This window comes from Delphinus delphis, chromosome X (genome assembly GCF_949987515.2).
Source record: "Delphinus delphis chromosome X, mDelDel1.2, whole genome shotgun sequence".
In the NCBI taxonomy this organism is placed as follows: Eukaryota; Metazoa; Chordata; class Mammalia; order Artiodactyla; family Delphinidae; genus Delphinus; species Delphinus delphis.
The window spans coordinates 94,369,772-94,386,723 of record NC_082704.1 but is presented as its reverse complement, the minus strand read 5'-3'; the positions used below and the strand labels follow the sequence as shown (position 1 = coordinate 94,386,723).

At 41.1% G+C, this 16,952-nt stretch overlaps 2 protein-coding genes across 2 annotated transcripts in view; one reads left to right on the top strand and one right to left on the bottom strand.

Moving 5' to 3' along the window:
• The first annotated feature begins 3,510 nt into the window (after positions 1–3,510).
• SYTL5 (synaptotagmin like 5) overlaps positions 3,511–16,952 on the top strand; it is a 100,683-nt gene continuing 87,241 nt past the window's right edge. The window contains exon 1 of the mRNA XM_060002139.1: positions 3,511–3,629. Within this exon, the coding sequence (XP_059858122.1) occupies positions 3,511–3,629 (119 nt within the window). The remainder of the gene's footprint in view (positions 3,630–16,952) is intronic.
• On the bottom strand, positions 14,908–15,959 carry LOC132417971 (E2F-associated phosphoprotein-like). Its single transcript, XM_060001858.1, has 2 exons — positions 15,836–15,959; positions 14,908–15,695 (listed from the first exon to the last, which is right to left on the bottom strand). Exons 1-2 carry the CDS (start codon positions 15,906–15,908, stop codon positions 14,908–14,910), a joined length of 861 nt encoding a protein of 286 aa, XP_059857841.1. The 5' UTR covers positions 15,909–15,959.

Here is a 16,952-nt window from a genome sequence, read left to right as displayed (position 1 = left end):
TTGAAGGATAAAATAAAAATGAACTCATCTCTCCTGACTAGTGTTGGGTACATTTAACTAAAAGAATGAGACTCACCTCTAGATAAAATGCACTCGTGATTATTTTCACTCATTTTTTCACTTGATTAAAGTGTGTACATAGTGGGTAAGGGATTCAACAGGAGGGGCTATGAACTAGCTGAAAACAGGCACCCAAAAATGGTACACACTGGGACTTCCCTGGCGGTCCAGTGGTTAAGATCCCAAGCTTCCAAGGCAGGGGGCACGGGTTCAATACCTGGTCTGGGAACTGAGATCCCACATGCCGGAAAAAAAAAAAAAAAGGTGCATACTTAAGTAAGCTCATCACAACCCAGATGCTGGTCCTCCAAAGGCTCAGAAATGTGATTTGGTCAGCATACAGAGAACGGATCAGACATGGGTTCAAAGCAGACACAGAGGGTTCCATTGACAGGACCAGGCCATCCATTCCCTGAAGGGAGAGCTCTAGGGGAAGCCAACTTAAACCAGAAGTGTCCAGGAGGAAGTAAAACCCAAGCAAGAGGAAACAGTTGTCTGCTCTGAGTGATTCATGACATGAAAATTTGTCAGACTGAAGCCTCATCACCCAACATGGAACGTGTACTACCAGGAATACATAGGTTATTTTCATTTTGAGGCCCAAATGCTTCTGCTCTGGTCAGAGTCTGGATCTAGCATCTAGCTCCTTGGAACTCCTCTCTCTCTGGCCAAGCTTACTGTCTCCTCTGCTCCACCCTGTATTTCTCCAGAAGGACTGGATGACCATCATGTCCATTCCATGTTAGTAAAGTATACTCACAGTCCGGTCCTGGCTTATGGAGGAAACATCCTGATTTTCCTGATAAAATTTTAGCTACTTCTGATCTCCTTGGTCACTCATTTATAAATCATCTCTAGCAATCCAGGTATAGATGGGTAAAAATCCACTTAGGGCTAATTTTGTTCATTAAGCTCTCACTGACTAATTTCATTTTTCTTATAGCCATGCTTCGTTTCCCATCTTCTCTGTCACCTTCCTGTGCTACCCCCGTGGTGTCACTACTCCCCTCCGTTTATTCTCCTCGTGAGTAGACTCTTGGAATTTTAGAGGGCAGACTTGCATCAACTTAAGTCCGAGGCAAGGAAACCCATAAGCTTCGAGTCAAGCATTTTATAGCTCCCAACCCTTTAAATAAATGCTAAATACAACTCTATAGAATATTCACATAGGACATTCTAAGTCTGACATTTCAAATACAAAATATGTCTTAAGTGAACCTGGCTGTGATGATAAGATGTTCGTTAACTGAGTTACCAAGTGCTTTTTCTATTTCTGCATGAAACCAGATGAGACACACAAGGGTTAGAAAAACAGCTGTGGTCTTTATCTGAGAGAGACCACAATTGACAGTGATGTAAAAACCAAACCTTTCTATGTCTGTGGGTCTATTTCTGTTAAATAAGTTCCGTTACCAAAGGGGAAGGGTCGGGGGGAGGGATTAATTAGGAGGATAGGATTAACATATACACACTACTATATATAAAATAGATAACCAACAAGGACCTACTGTGTAGCACAGGGAACTATACTCAATTTTTTGTAATAACCTATATGTGAAAAGAATCTGAAAAAGCATACACACGCACACACACGCACACACTGCATCACTGTGCTGCACACCTGAACCTAACACGACATTGTAAATCAACTATACTTCAATTAAAAAAAAAAGGAAAAACAAAACAAAAACTCCAAACCTTTCTGAAGAGCCCCTTTTACTCTTAACCTTGTTGTTTCCTCTTCATGTCACTCTTGGGGTCCTCTGGACCCTGTAGCCTCTAGAACTTTGGAGATGGAGGAAAGGACTGGAGTATATTTAGAGAGTCTACACTCTCTGAGACCTAGCCAGTTTCCTCCAAGGGGGATAGCTCGTGGTCTGTAGGAAGCAGTTCAGTTCTGAGTCACTTCAGCAAAGTTCTGGTTTCGTTATACAATGTAGAGAACAAACACATAGGGACTTTGGAAAGTTAAAGAGGCCCTGGGCTAGAGCCTGTCCTTTCAGATCTGAGAATTTGAGTCAACCTGACCTTACGGTAACTGGGAGGTCCCAAAGCAACCTTTGAGTAAATATCTCATTACCCTTAGAAACCTGGCTAGAACCAACCAAACCAAGTGTAACCTGCATACGGATTGTAGTTCAGAGACCTGAAGGGAAGCTGAGGAACAGTGTCGTGGGATGATGCCAAATCACAAAACCCCGTAGGTCACACTAAGAGCCATCGTTCTTAAGGGGATGCGCAGAGAGAATACAGGTAGCAAGCCAATGAAAGAATGTGCCCAAGAGTTAATATGATGGAGAGGGCCTGGTGAGCTTATGTTGACAAAGGGATAGTTTTAAAACATCTATTTGGTGGTATGTTAATACAGAGCTGGGCTAACTCATGAACAACCATGTACATCGTAAGATATAAACCTATGTTGAGAATAAAACATCACCCAGTAGTTGAAGTTCCTGTGTTCTCCTCTCTGATTGCATCTCTCAGAATTCCCCATGAATTTCCTTATATTTATACTCCAAATGTATGTGGTCCTAAATTAGATGTAATGTCTTTGAAAAGTATTTCCTTCATGCATATGCTATCATTCTGCATGAATTCTTCTGCAACTTAAGTTTTTGCATTCAACATGTCTGTGAGAGAGATTTAGGTTGATATGTGCAGCACTGATTCATATTTGTTTTGCCGGTGATGCTTTTTTATGTCGTGGTCCTAGTTTTGGGGAGGGAGGGAGGGAAGGCATGATGGAGCCACTCAAGGGACCTGTCCTGTGTCGACAGTCCAGACTGTGCTCTTAGAGTCCCAAAGCGGTGACCCGTGGATCAGCTGCAAGGGTGGTAAACGGGATCTGGCTGGTAGAGGAAGCTCTTTATAATGGAAGAAGCAGAATTGACATAGAGAACCTGGAATCAACTAAATATAAGTACTCTTTGATGGTAATAAATACAATAAGTATTTCATAAATGCATGTTTACTGATTAAAAAGTGTTTTTTGAGTTAGGCACATCACTGTTTCAAAAATTAGACACTCTTACAAGTGCTCTGAGGAAAATGGCCTAATTTTCCTCTCCTTTGTTTTTTCCACCTTTGCAGTGTTTTCTGGATTCTGTCCCAGCGGATCTGTTTCCTGCTCTGTAACTTTCTGGGTTAACGTTGAGCATCATTAGGGAAACTCAGCTGCCACTGGACTGTACACCACCACGAAGGCTTTGGAGATCTTTTCAGTTAAAAGAAGAATGACTTTCTTGAAATGTAATCCCAGTGGAGCTTGTTTTCTGTGTTGCCTGGAAGAATCCCTACCTACCATCAGCAGTTCTTCAGAGACCTTATAAAAGCCTCTCTACATCAAGCAACTGAGTGACTCTGGGTTGTTCGGGGAGACCTTAAGAATTGTGGATATCAATTCACCTGGAAGATTCAACCACTGCTACTCAGAGCTACTGCTGAAATACCATGTCTAAGAACTCGGAGTTCATCAACCTGTCATTTCTATTAGATCATGAGAAGGAGATGATCCTGGGAGTCCTAAAGAGAGATGAATATTTGAAAAAAGTAGAGGACAAGAGAATAAGGTAATGTTCTTTTGTCTGCCTTCCTTGACTGTTTTCTGTTTGAAGCAATTTAGATCAGAAATGGGGCAACTGCAACCACATTGGTGACACGTGTTAGTCAGTGACTTCGTAGATTGCAAGCAGTAGCACAAATATTAGAAAACATCTTTGGCGCTTTATCATTTATCTAGAAGGAAGGATGGGATTGAGCTGTAAATAGGTTGATGAGAATGTCAATTTGCCAATGACATCATAACTCATAGGTAAGTGGAAGGACTGCTCAGGTTTGAGAACCAGCTCTGGGATGTACTAGTTGTGTGACCTTGAACCAGTGACTCAACTTTTCCATGCCTTGGTTTCCTCATCAATAAAACAGGGATAATAGTAGCACTCATCTGATAGGGTTGTTGCAAAGATTAAGGAAGATAATGTGTAGTGCCTGGTACTTAAGTGCACAATAAATGTTAACTATTATTTATTTATAATGCCTTTCTTAGGTCAGTCTTAGTGGGAATTTGCTTTGACCAGAGCTGGGAGAGGAAGGGGATCTGGAAAGTGAAAAGTTCCCATTGTATCCCAGAACTCATCTGAATTTCTTGAAATAAGTTTCTGTGTGAGGAAAGTTGAGTAATGTGGGCAGCGTTGAGTTTCACATCGGTTGTAGGCAGGGTTGATATTTAGCTGAATCCCCAGGTGTGACCTCATCTGTCTTTCAGCCAGTATCCATTCTGATTGGTTACGTCATCTGTTCCGAATGATCAGAGCATCATTCTGATTGGTTGCCACATTCATTCTGTTTGGTTGCTGCCTGTCCTGTCCTGCTTGTTAACTATATTTGGTTAGGGCTTCCCTGGTGGCGCAGTGGTTGAGAGTCCGCCTGCCGATGCAGGGGACACGGGTTCGTGCCCCAGTCCGGGAAGATCCCACATGCCGCGGAGCGGCTGGGCCCGTGAGCCATGGCCGCTGAGCCTGCGCGTCCTGAGCCTGTGCTCCGCAGCGGGAGGGGCCACAACAGTGAGAGGCCCGCGTACTGCAAAAAAAAAAAAAAAAAAAAAAAAAAAAAAAAAATATATATATATATATATATATTTGGTTATTACGTCTCAACTCTGAGTAGAGGAGCAAAGATAAACAGAGTTCCCTCCTCAGTCACTGCCTACTACTGTGCAACGTGTAGCTTTTGTATATCGCGTGTCTACCAAAACTGCAATCAGAAGCTTATGTTTGTTTTACTTGAGGAGAAAACTCATCATAAGATTATCTTCACATGTTTCAAAAATAGTCAACGTGCCTAAAGGAACTAGGATCCTTAGAATTGGAAAGATATTGAAATATTCTCGATTGATTCTTATTTCATAGTGAAGAGCTCAGAATTTTTATTTCCATCATTTCAAGGTATTCCGCCAATCTTAAAGGCTTTGATTAAAATCATTGCACTTTTTCTGTGCTTAGAATTCAGGTGGCAATGAAATGCAGTTAATGATTTTCAAGAAATCAGTAATATTTTTGGCATTGGTAGTCCAGTCATGAGAAGTGACTGAATTTTCTAATGGGCTGCAAAAAGTTATATTGTTTATGGGGGGCAAGGTACAAAGCAATTATTGCTAACATTCTCAGGTGAATTCAAAATCACCCTGTTTAGGAAAAAACAATTTAATAACCAGATCCCAGGAAAGACTGAAGTACAATGAACAGGACTTTGTTCAGAATATTTGTTCCTGTCATTCTCAATAACTATTAGTAATAATCTGTTACACTCTTTCTTCCTTTTTCTCTATCTCCCCTTGCCTTCTTTCCTTATTCTCTGTAACAATTGTGTCATATACAATAGAGCTATCAAGAATAAAGCTGTTGATTTCTTGGCTCTTTTAAACATTTAGAGGATAGCAGAAGAAAGGCTTTTTACAGATCTAAGAGATACTTTTATAGAAAATAGATTCTTTTTTGAAAGTGGCAATGTCTTGTTCCCTTCTTTCATAACAACACTGACTAATATTTAGTTCGTGCGTTTTTTTTCTGCATTGTCTCATTTTGTTCTGAGCTACCAAGACAGGATCCCAGGCCAAATGACTCAAGGCTCTGCCACTCTTCACAGCTTCCTGTACTGAGAAGCCACGCCAAAGTGGGTGGCATGGGTTTAGAGTGCGTTGCTGTTGAATCACCCATCTACGTTCGTTGATTCAAATCTTAGTTACACCATGAAGTGTTCGTGTCACTTTAGACTAGTTGCCTCCATAGGTCTAGGTTCCTCATTTGACAAAACAGAAATAATAACATTAGCTACCTCATTAGGCTGTTGTAAGGATTAAATAAGCTCATATTACCAAGAGCTTAGAACAAGGCTGGCCTACAGTAAGCACTTAATAATCTCTGGCTAACATCATTAGGCTTATTGTTGGTTTGTGTTGCTCTTGATTTATGAGTTGTTGTGAATACCATCAGTGCTCCACTCCGATCCTTTGAGCCCCTTTCTTGGATCTGTGCTCTCATCTCCCAGTTTCCACGTGCTTTACTTCTAAACACTGGCACCTACTACCTTCTTTAGAGGACTACCTTTGGGTGGCTGGAGTTGCCCATAGGAGTAGAGAGCCACAAATGCCAGATAAACTTGAGTTTCTGTCCCTACTGGGCCGCCCCGGGCCAATGGCTGATGGGTACAGAAACCCTCGCCTGAACGCAAGACCGACTCTACAGTGCAACTTCTGCTTCAGAGCTCCCCATGGGATCATGCTGAGACTGGCCTTCAGGTAAAAATCACAGTCTTCCTTAGTCCCCCTTCTCTTCCCTTTCCTGCCTCCCCTACTCCCTTATAGATTCCTCCTGAGAGCATTTCAGAAATCACTTGCACAGGTATCTACATCTCTGAGTTAGCTTCTCAAAAGCCCAAGCAGGAGATTTGGCAGACCAGTCAGTGAACTTAGTCCATTTTCCTTGATATCCTCCGAAATCATCAACACAAAGAATTTATGGTGTAGCAGATTTTACTGCAACTGTAAACATTCGTGCTTGCTATTACAACAATTGTTTTCACTATGCTACAGTGGTGTAGGTTGACATTTTGTGGGAGTCTGGAGGAATAAGTAAGCTATTATGGATAAGATAGAAATTGAAGGAATGGTTTCACAGAAGAGCTAACATTTGAGCTCAGCCTTGAAATGGAAAGAGGATGTTGACATTGGCAAGTATAGATCAACTGTGTTTCAGCTGTTTACCATGACCCACAAATTTGCCTTCAGATTCCGCTAGTAAGTTTCAGAAGGAAGTGGAAGCCAAAGAAAATTTTTAAGAATTATGATGATTACTAAGAAGAAACTGATCTGGGAAGTTAGTACATTGGAGTTTGGGAAGCAGTGGATTTCTTGTTTGTTTGTATATTTATTTGCTTGAGTAGGTTGTCCTTAGAGATAAGGAAAATAGAACAATGGAAGAGTGTAAAAATGGTATCGAATCAACATTTTAGGCCTGTTGCCCAACTGTGCTCCACAGTCCGTATAGCCACTGAAGTGTGTGGCATTAATTAAGGTGGTGAAGCCGAATCTGGCCTCTGTACTCCGACACCTAATTAAATCGCGGAGACAGAGTTTGGGGTGAGGTAGAAAAGGATAGCTTTATTGCAAAGGGGGGCACTACGGGCTAACGCCCTCAGAACTGTGTGTCCCGATGCAGGGGGTGAGGGTAGGGGGTTTGTGAGGAGTTTTATAATCAGGGGGCTGGGTTGCTGATGAGGAGCAGGGTGCGTGCAAGGCCTGCATTCCTTCAATCCAGAGATTATCTGGAGTCAGGTGATGATGCGTGAACTGTGACCTTCTCTGGAACGAAGAGTGCTTCATCAAGTAGTTAACATCTTCCATTTGGTGGGGGTTTTAGTTCTGCAGAAGAGCTCAAAGATATTGTTATGTGTATCCCTTTAGGGGGAACCAGGACCCTGCCCCAAGGCTGCACTATTGTGTCTTTGAACTGTCTCTGCATCCCCTCCCTTCCCTGATTAGCAACTGTTTGAAAGGCTTTCCGTGCCCAGGAGCCCCACAGAGTCCTGCTCGGTTTCAGTGGGACTGACCTCTAGGTGCTTCTGAAGGTGCTTTGCACCCAAAGGCACATGAAAAGTCTGATAATTACCTCCAGGCATGAATTGTAGGCTGGGAAGAGATATTTGCCAACTACCAGAGCATTCTAGGTTGATCCAAGAGGCTCAAATATATTTATTCTTCTCCTTCCGACTAAGAAGGAAAAAGAGGTAGGAGATATCTAGACACAGGTTTCAACTATTAGAAAGTAAGTTTTTAAGATATTCTCTGTGAAGAACAAATCACTTAGATGTATTGATGGCTTTAATGCAATGAAGAAAGAGGGAGGAACTGATGCAAAGAAAATTGAGCTATCAACAGTAATTGCAAATGGAAAAAAATACCGACCATTTGGAACCACAAAATTAAAATCTTTATTGATCATTTTGTTCCTTAGGTTTTTCTAACTTTGGAAGAACTCAGCCTAACAAATATGAATACATGCCACATAGTATCTATGCCACATAGTATCTCATTAAAAAATTCTTACCCTACTTGATTTTTCACACCTAAAAACAAATACTGTTCAATGTCTACTTTGTGGTATTGGACTATATATAGGGAATCTTCAACTTATAAGTGACTATGTTACCGAGTCCAAGCTCACTCTGCTCGCCGCACAACAGGCCAATAAATCGGGAGACGAGGTGTTGAGGCAAGGAAGACGACTTTATTTGGAAAGCTGGGCATCTGAGAAGATGGTGGCCTAATGTCCCAGAGTACCATCTTATCGGGGTCTGGATGCCAGTTTCTTTTATAGAACAGAGAGGGGGAGGAGGTGAGGAAGTAATGTAAAAAGGCCATACGTCTTGCAAAACATCTCCTGATTTGGCCAGCCTCAGAGAGGGGATGTGTTTCTTTCTTCTTTCTTGGAGCCATTCACAGGTGGGCAGGGTCAGAATGTTTCCCTGTGAGCTGAACAAAGGCACTTTACTTTAGTTTAACATTCAGGCAGAGGGGCACGGTTCCCCAAGGGAGGCCATTATGTATGCTAATAGCTATAGACAACATCCTTTTGGTGATTATAGTAACAAAAAGCAGCAGAGAGCAAAGGTTAAAGTAGAAGAAACAGATCCAGCCCGGAGTCAGATTTTGTTCTTCCCTGTTACAGCTGTTCATTTCAGCAGTTCATCTGTGGGTTGTATTGTCACTTAGAGGCTGTCATTTCCATTTAGCCGCGATGCAGGAAAACGTATCTGGCCTTATGTTCTGTTTGGCACCTCTTCTTGGGCTTGTGTCAGTGGTGAACTCTGTTGGTTGTCTTACTGCGTACATTTCTCTTTTCTTCATCCCTACCCAAAACTCAGTTTTGCTCAGCTCCAGCAATGGATTTTTTAGGACAGTCCCTTGACTTTTTTAGGACGGTCCCTTGACTTTTTTAGGACGGTCCCTTGACTGGGATTCCTCTGCCAATTATTATTGGTCTGGTGGTGGACATGAGACCGAAGATGACCCACTCAGACATATATGGCCTGAATTTATGGAAGGTTCTCTTTCTCACTGGATGGGTTCAATGAACCATGTCATCCTGGTTGCTGCTGAGTATAAAAGCCAGCACAATGATGAAGCGGAGCCAATAGGTTGGCAGAAAATTATTGTCAGCATCCTGATATGCTAGAACCTGCCACACTTCTGGCCTTATTCTTTAAGCAATATAGTATATTTCAGTGTTATTTATAGCAGTTTGGATCAGATTTTCTGTTACGTGCAGCCAAAAGCATCCTACAACCCCCAGAACTCAGGAGTAATCAACATTTGTTGAGCGTGTTCTATGAGCCAAGCACTCGGTATTCATTGTTAGAATAATGGAGGTGAGCAGAGACACAATCCTAATGCTTGTTGGGTCCATAAACATAAAACAGTTCGCAGTCATGGATCAGGCTTTATCTATGGTATAAACCAAGGGTCAGCAAACTTTCTGTAAAGGGCCAGATAGAGAATGTTTCAGGCTCTACAGGGCAAATGCTCTCTGTTGTGACTATTTCACTCGGCCTTTGCAGGGTGAAAGAAGCAATATGTAAACCAGTGGATGTGGCTGTGTTCCAATAAAGCTTTATTTATAAAAACAGGCAGTGGGCTGGATTTGGCCCAAGGGCTGTGGTTTGCTGACCTTTGGTGTTGAAAACAACACCTTGGTAAGTTCTAGCCTTGGGAATAGCTGCATACACCTGAAAGCTTGATAAGCCATCTTGGGGAGAAGCAGGACATTTATAGCCTAAGAGAGAAGATGGAGTTGGACTAGAAGCCGTCAGCTAATAGAGGTAGAACATGGGCTTCTGTCTGGGAGGTTAGATGATTTCACAGGGTCCTTCCACCTCTAGGAGATGTTGATGCCTCTCACCCAATTTGTAGTGGCTCACGTGCTGGACAGCTTCAATGTATTTCATTGCCTCTGTAGAAGAACAACAAAATGATCTGGAGGTATAGAAAATAGCAAGAAATAGCAGGAGGTTCTGCACAATTGCAAGGGACAGATTACAACTCCATTTTCCCAATGAGGTAAGAAGTATTAATTTCCCTATTTATAGGTGGGGGAACTGAAGTGCAAAGTTAAATAACTCATCCGAGATCGCACAGCTAGTAATTAAGTAGCAGAACTGTGATTTGCATTCCCCACAGTCTGGCTCTAGAGCTCACACCCCACTCTTAGGTCACTTTTAACTTCTGAGTGATATATCTGATCTCTCAGGGGGGCTAGAATAAAAGAGATGTCAAACTCCCCAGAGCCTTCCTCACGCCGGAGAATGGATTACTCAATTCACAAATGGACACTCATTTAATCCTCATGTCAGCCCTGAGGTGTATGTCCTATTATAATGTAGTATAGCTGTGGCAACTGAACCTTAGATTAAATAATTTGCTCAACTGGTAAAGATGAGAGCCGAGATTCTCTCATTCCTTTTTGCTTCCTTTTCCTCTGTGCTGGGATGCTTCTGCGGTAACTGCACCCATTCCGACCCTGTTGAAAGCCCACAGCTTTACTAATAGCTGTCAGAGAAATGGAGCAAAAGAGAAAACATTTCTTTAGCCTGGTATTTACTGAAAGCTCTGACCTGTAAGCTGTATAACACTATCCAAAGTTATTACGACTTTTACTGAAGCGTTGCTCTCACACAATAAAAACTGACAAGAGTTCCGTATGTTGTTCTACCCTTTATGCTGACTGAGAACCAAAGTGCAAGCGTATAATGATTCGTTCCACACAGCTAGCCCAGCTGAGACGGGCCACCAAGCAAACCAGAGGTTAGTATCATCAAGAGACCACAGAGATCAGCCTGGGAACTGCCATCCACCTTATGGCTTTGTCTTTGGGTTTGATTCCATCATTTTACAGCAGGATGGGGGAAGAAAGAGAAGGAGGGAGAAACAAAAGGGGAAAGTGCATTTAAATTGGCTGTTTGGAATCCTGCAGATAAGCTAAATATTTGGTTCAAATGGATTTGAAGCGATTTCAAGAATTATCCATTCACCCGGCAAGTAAGGGCGACCAACAAGTGCCAAAAACAATATCTTAATACCCTACAATTGTTTGATCTGTGGGGCTGTTTTTTCAAATCTTATCACTACCACCAAGAACAGAATCGGTTTGACCTTCTCAAGAGTGAAGACTCACTGTCCCCGTAAAACACCAGGAGAACTATTAGAGTGAACTTCTAGTTTGGTAATTTCTTCTTCTTCTTATTACTTTTTTTGCGGTACACGGGCCTCTCACTGTCGCGGCCTCTACCGTTGCGGAGCGCAGGCTCCGGACGCGGAGGCTCAGCGGCCACGGCTCACGGGCCCAGCCGCTCCGTGGCATGTGGGATCCTCCCCGACCGGGGCACGATCCCGTGTCCTCTGCATCGGCAGGCGGACTCTCAACCATTGCGCCACCAGGGAAGCCCACCTCTAACATTTTAGATTTCAGGAATATGACCGTTGTATATCAACAGTTTATCTGAAGGTTCCTATAGTAATAGGAGTTAGGTTTAATTGATTTAACTGTGTAATAAGATTAGGCTGACATGCATTTAATAATTTTTCTAATCATTTCATTGCAGAGTAATTAAGCATAACTGGTAAAGATTTCATGCACATATCTAAAATTGATAAAACTTCTAATGGCAAGAGATTTTTTAAGTTGTTAAACTCAATAATGCACTAGGATCTATAAAGGGCATCAATATCTACAATATTTTTGTATTATAAATTCTTAATTCACAATTAAAGAAATATTTAATATCTTCTGATACATTTTTCATTATGGAAGTAGTTATGATTATAGAAAATTAGAAAATACATATAATATGAACTTTATAAACTCACATGAGATCCCTCTTCCCAGAGATATTTTCCACTTTTGTTGAATTTGCTTTCTGTTGCTTTTCTTTGTGTACATGTAATTTTCACATAATTGGAACCACATTATATATGTAAGTTTGTATCCTCTATCTTTGCTTAACGTTATTTAATGAACATTTTTGATGTCATTCAAAATTCTTTTGAAGCATAATTTTTATTAGCTGGATAAGATTTCATAACACAGATGTGCAATATTTTAACTTCTAATTTCCATGGACATCCTTATTCTTAAATCTTCTGTCTTAATTTTTTATTATATTATGATTCATATTTTGATTTATACTTCCTTTAAATTGAAAAATTGTTTTCCAGAAATGTGTCCATTTCCTCTTCACCAGACTGTTACATTATATCACTGCCAACATCAGAATTATTGTTATAAATCTTTACTAATTTGGTAGTGTCCTATGTTAATTTGCACTTATGTGATTATTAGTGTTTTTACATGATTGTTAGCCATTTGTATTCCCTCTTAAGTGGATTTTTTATTCGCATTGTCTATTATTATTGGATGTTAGTGTTGTTTTAACATTTATTTGTATGAATTTATATTTGGGAAATAATTTCCAAGATTCAGCAAAAATTCATTGAGTACTTATTATGTGCAAGGCATAGGAGACGGAGATGAAGTAATTTCTAGTTTAACAGAAGCAAAGTTATATTTTATTGGATTTTTCAGAGTCTCCACTTTCACAATAACTTACACAAAGAATATGTCAATTTGATTTAAAATACAAATAACTTACATCTTTGCCAGACTCTCTACAATTCGTATTTTAAAGGCAGGATTTGCATTCTTCTCTACTTCTGTAACAGTATACATGCTATTTATTGGTATGGAAATTAGGGTAAGTTCAGCCCTGAGCGTCAGAAAATCAAAATAACAGTAGCTTAAGTAAGAGAGAAGGTTTTTTCTCTTTTTTTACCTTGATGAAGTCATGAGGAAAGCAACCCAGGGCTGGTAATGGTGGCTTCATGCTCATCCGAGGCCCAGGGTCCTTCTAATTGGCTGTTCTGCCCTCTTCAACACGGGCTAACACACCTGTTAAAGTAAAAAATTATTCTGACACTTATTAAAATGGTAAGGAAGACTCTATTCAGGACTATTGCCATAGATTTCAAGACTATCATGAAAAAATAAAAGTAAAAACAAAGACTGTGGTAGTAGGAGAGGGAGATCAGGTTCAACTCTAAATACAGCAAAAGCAGATGCGGACATATAGCCAGTAAGTAGGGTGAGGGGGTCAATTAATGGAAAATTACTTAAGCGGAGACATTGATGGTAAGGGAATTCTTACTAAATTGACTTAACAGAATTCTTACTGAAGGCAGGCCAGAGTGATGTCAGATATCAAGGGGTAGGGGGGCACGGGATTCTCGCTAAACTGATTTAGTAGGACTCTTACTGAATCTGGGCTCTGCAGGTTGAAGACAGGGCCCAAGGACGAGGTCTAGTCGAAAAGAGACCTCAGAGGAGCCTGTCTAAAGTTTGGTCAAGGGAAGAGTCTGAGTCACACTTCATGGTCCAAGATGGCTGCTCCAGCTCCCATCATACTGCCCTAATTCCAGTCAGCAGGGAGAAGGGACAAGGGCAGAGAAAAAGACAGTTTCCCTTTCCTTAAGGCCATTTCTGAGAAGTTTCACGATGCCCTTGCTTACATCCTGTTGGCCAGAGTGTAGTCACGTGGCCATACTTAGCAGCAAGGGAGCTTGCATATTTAAATGGAGTTTTTACTCTGCGTGGCCACGTGAACAACTCACTTTTGGAAGTTTTATGGCTCTAAAAGGGTAAAAGGAATGTTGAGAGACAACCAGCAATTTGAGGAAATGGGTGCAATTAAGATCATGCATCTTACAGATCAGATTCGTTTACTCCTCAGCACAAATCTCATCTTCCTCTTTATGGACTCTGAAAGCAATTAAATGTCAGTGGTGATTTTCAATGAAGCATTTAACAAAAAAATCATAGCACGTAAAACAACATTTATATTCATCCTCAATGAATGTCAAAGAAACGGTGATTTGACATTTCTTGTACCATGTACTGATAACTAGGAAAACTGCTGAAAGTGTTTTTTGAAATAATCTTTATCTATGGAAATATAAGTCCCCATAAGCATCACCTAAAGAGGTAAATGGGAAAAATTAAGTACTGATAACTGCCTTTGCTGTGCATGTAACTCCTTTTTTGCTGCATTTAAGATTATTTAGTTTACACAAATTCAATTTAGAGACAGTTGAGAAGTAAACTTCAGCTATCTCTTTATAAAAGTTAAAACTAGTATGTACCTGTATTCAGCAGCAGAAGTAGTTTTAAAGAATTTTTCAAGGGCAACATATTCTCTTTAAATTATCTTTTTTGTGTATGAATGCCCAATTTCCTCCCATCAAGTCAATTCTGTCCTTTCATTGTCATAGCAATAATCTTTAAAAGCCCAGTATTTTATCCTTTTTTTTGTTTTGTTTTTTAAAGCAAATGCAGGTTTCCTACTTCTTATTGTACTGATTCTGTCTCCACATCCTCTCTCTCTGAATAATTTACCATGTGGATAACAGGACTTTCTCCTGGTTTTTTTTTTTTTTTTTTTTTTTTACCTGTAACTCCAGAACATTTTAATTCTAAAGAGCTTTAATAAATAAAAAGCCCCAGTTTCCAAATATCTATCAAAAAGAGAATGAATAACGACTCCCATCAGAGCTGGGGAAAAAAAATTTTTTAAAAAGGAAGGGGAGGGATGAAGGTAGATAACCATTTTTTTTCAAAAAGATAAAGATAAAACTGCTTCCTCAAATAACCACTGAGAATGTCACTTGAGATGAGTAGGCAGGAGGAATATAACTGTCCATATTTGCCTTGTATACAGTACTGGGCAACTAAATGCCAACTTAGCTATTTAGGAATGGCTTGCTAAAACGTTGAAAAGATGAAAGACTTCATCCTTGTCATAGACCGCCACTTCGGTGGAACATTCAGTGCACATGACTGGGTGATAGATTTCTTCCACATCTGTCTCTGCCTGCTCCACAGCGTCTTCTTGGTTAGACCTCATCTTCTTATGGCCTCGCCTTTTCTTCCTGTTCTCTGGGGTTTTGTATCTTAGAATCTCTTCTTTGTTGATAGAACAATTCATTACAAACATTGCTCTATACTGTGTTTTGTATGATTCATGCCTTTGGCAATCAAGACACAGGGTGGTCACGCAGGCTGGGCAATTCAAGACAGCATCACTATTTGGAAAAGGCTGTTGTTGTTGACGTGGCCGCTGTATTCCAAAACCATGGTAGCCGCTTCTCTGTGTATCAACCCAGACCTGATCTCTGTCATCTTTTTCAGGATCATATAGCAATTCATCATTTGTTGGAATTCTGTGTTGTTTCTTCTTCTTTTTCTCGGTCACCTGTGCTGCTTTGTCTTCATCCTCAGAATCAGAATCAAAATATATATCGTCATAGTACTTTGTCGGAGCTGTTCCAACTTTCCCATTTCCTGAGGAAGACCCTGTTTCTAGAGAGGATAACTTGTCCTCCATTGTTTTTATGGTGGAATTTAATTCAGCTTCCATTTCTTTTTCAAATTCATCTTCACTAGAGGATTCACTTTCTCCAGTAAGACATTCTCTAAGAAGTTTTCGTTTCTGGTCAGGAGTTCCATGTAGAAGCACGTCCACCTCATCTTCAGAACAGTGGCAACTGTCACAGGAATATAAAGCCTCTTTAAAGACATTTAACTACATGGGAATTCCCTGGTGGTCCAGTAGTTAGGACTCCGTGCTTCCACTGCTGGGGGCCCGGGTTTGATCCCTGGTCGGGGAACTAAGATCCTGCTCAAAGCCGGCTCCTCGTCACTAGGCTCTTCAACTGCGCAGGGGTCATAGTCATCTTGGAGGCGGTTCATGGCGGCCTGCCCCCTCCGATACCGTCCACAGGCGTCGGCAGAGTACCTGCTTTCTCCGCAAGTCCCTTTCCTAAAGCGCTCCAGCACTACTCTCTCCTGGTTTTTTTTTTTTGCGGTACGCGGGCCTCTCACTGTTGTGGCCTCTCCCGTTGCGGAGCACAGGCTCCGGACGCGCAGGCTCAGCGGCCATGGCTCACGGGCCCAGCCGCTCAGCGGCATGTGGGATCCTCCCAGACCGGGGAAGGAACCCACGTCCCCTGCATCGGCAGGTGGACTCTCAACCACTGTGCCACCAGGGAAGCCCTCTCCTGGTTTTTAAAAATTTATTGGAGTATAGTTGATTTACAGTGTTGTGTTTAATTTCCACTGTATAGCACAGTGACTCAGTTCTACATGTATATATATTCTTTTTCGTATTTTCCATTATGGTTTATCACAGGATATGCTTCCCTGTGCTATACAGTAGGACCTTGTTATTTATCCATCTATATATAATAGTTTGCATCTGCTAACCCCAAACTCCCCATACTTCCCTCTCCCATCCTCCTCCCCCTTGGCAACCACAAGTCTGCTCTCTACATTTGTGAGTCTGTTTTTGTTTCATAGATATGTTCATTTGTGTCATATTTTAGATTCCACATATAAGTGATGTCAAATGATATTTGTCTTTCTCTTTCTGGCTTACTTTGATCAGTATGATAGTCTCTAGGTCCATCCATGTTGCTGCAAATGGCATTATTTCATTCTTTTTTATGGCTGTGTAGTATTCCATTGTATATATGTACCACATCTTTATCCATTCGTCTGTCAGTGGACATTTAGGTTGTTTCCATGTCTTGGCTATTGTGAATAGTGCTGCTATGAACATTGGGATGCATGTATCTCTTTGAATTAGAGTTTTGTCTGGATATATGCCCAGGAGTGGGATGGCTGGATCATATGGCAACTCTATTTTTAGTTTCTTGAGGAACCTCCATACAGTTTTCCATAGTGGCTGCACCAACTTACATTCCAACCAACAGTGTAAGAGGGTCCCCTTTCTCC

Coding starts and splice junctions, on each gene's coding strand:
- LOC132417971 (XM_060001858.1), bottom strand. CDS start 15,908: ATGAACCGCCTCCAAGATGACTATGACCCCTGCGCAGTTGAAGAGCCT. Junction 15,696..15,835: donor CGAGGAGCCGGCTTTGAGCA/GGATCTTAGTTC, acceptor ACAGTTGCCACT/GTTCTGAAGATGAGGTGGAC.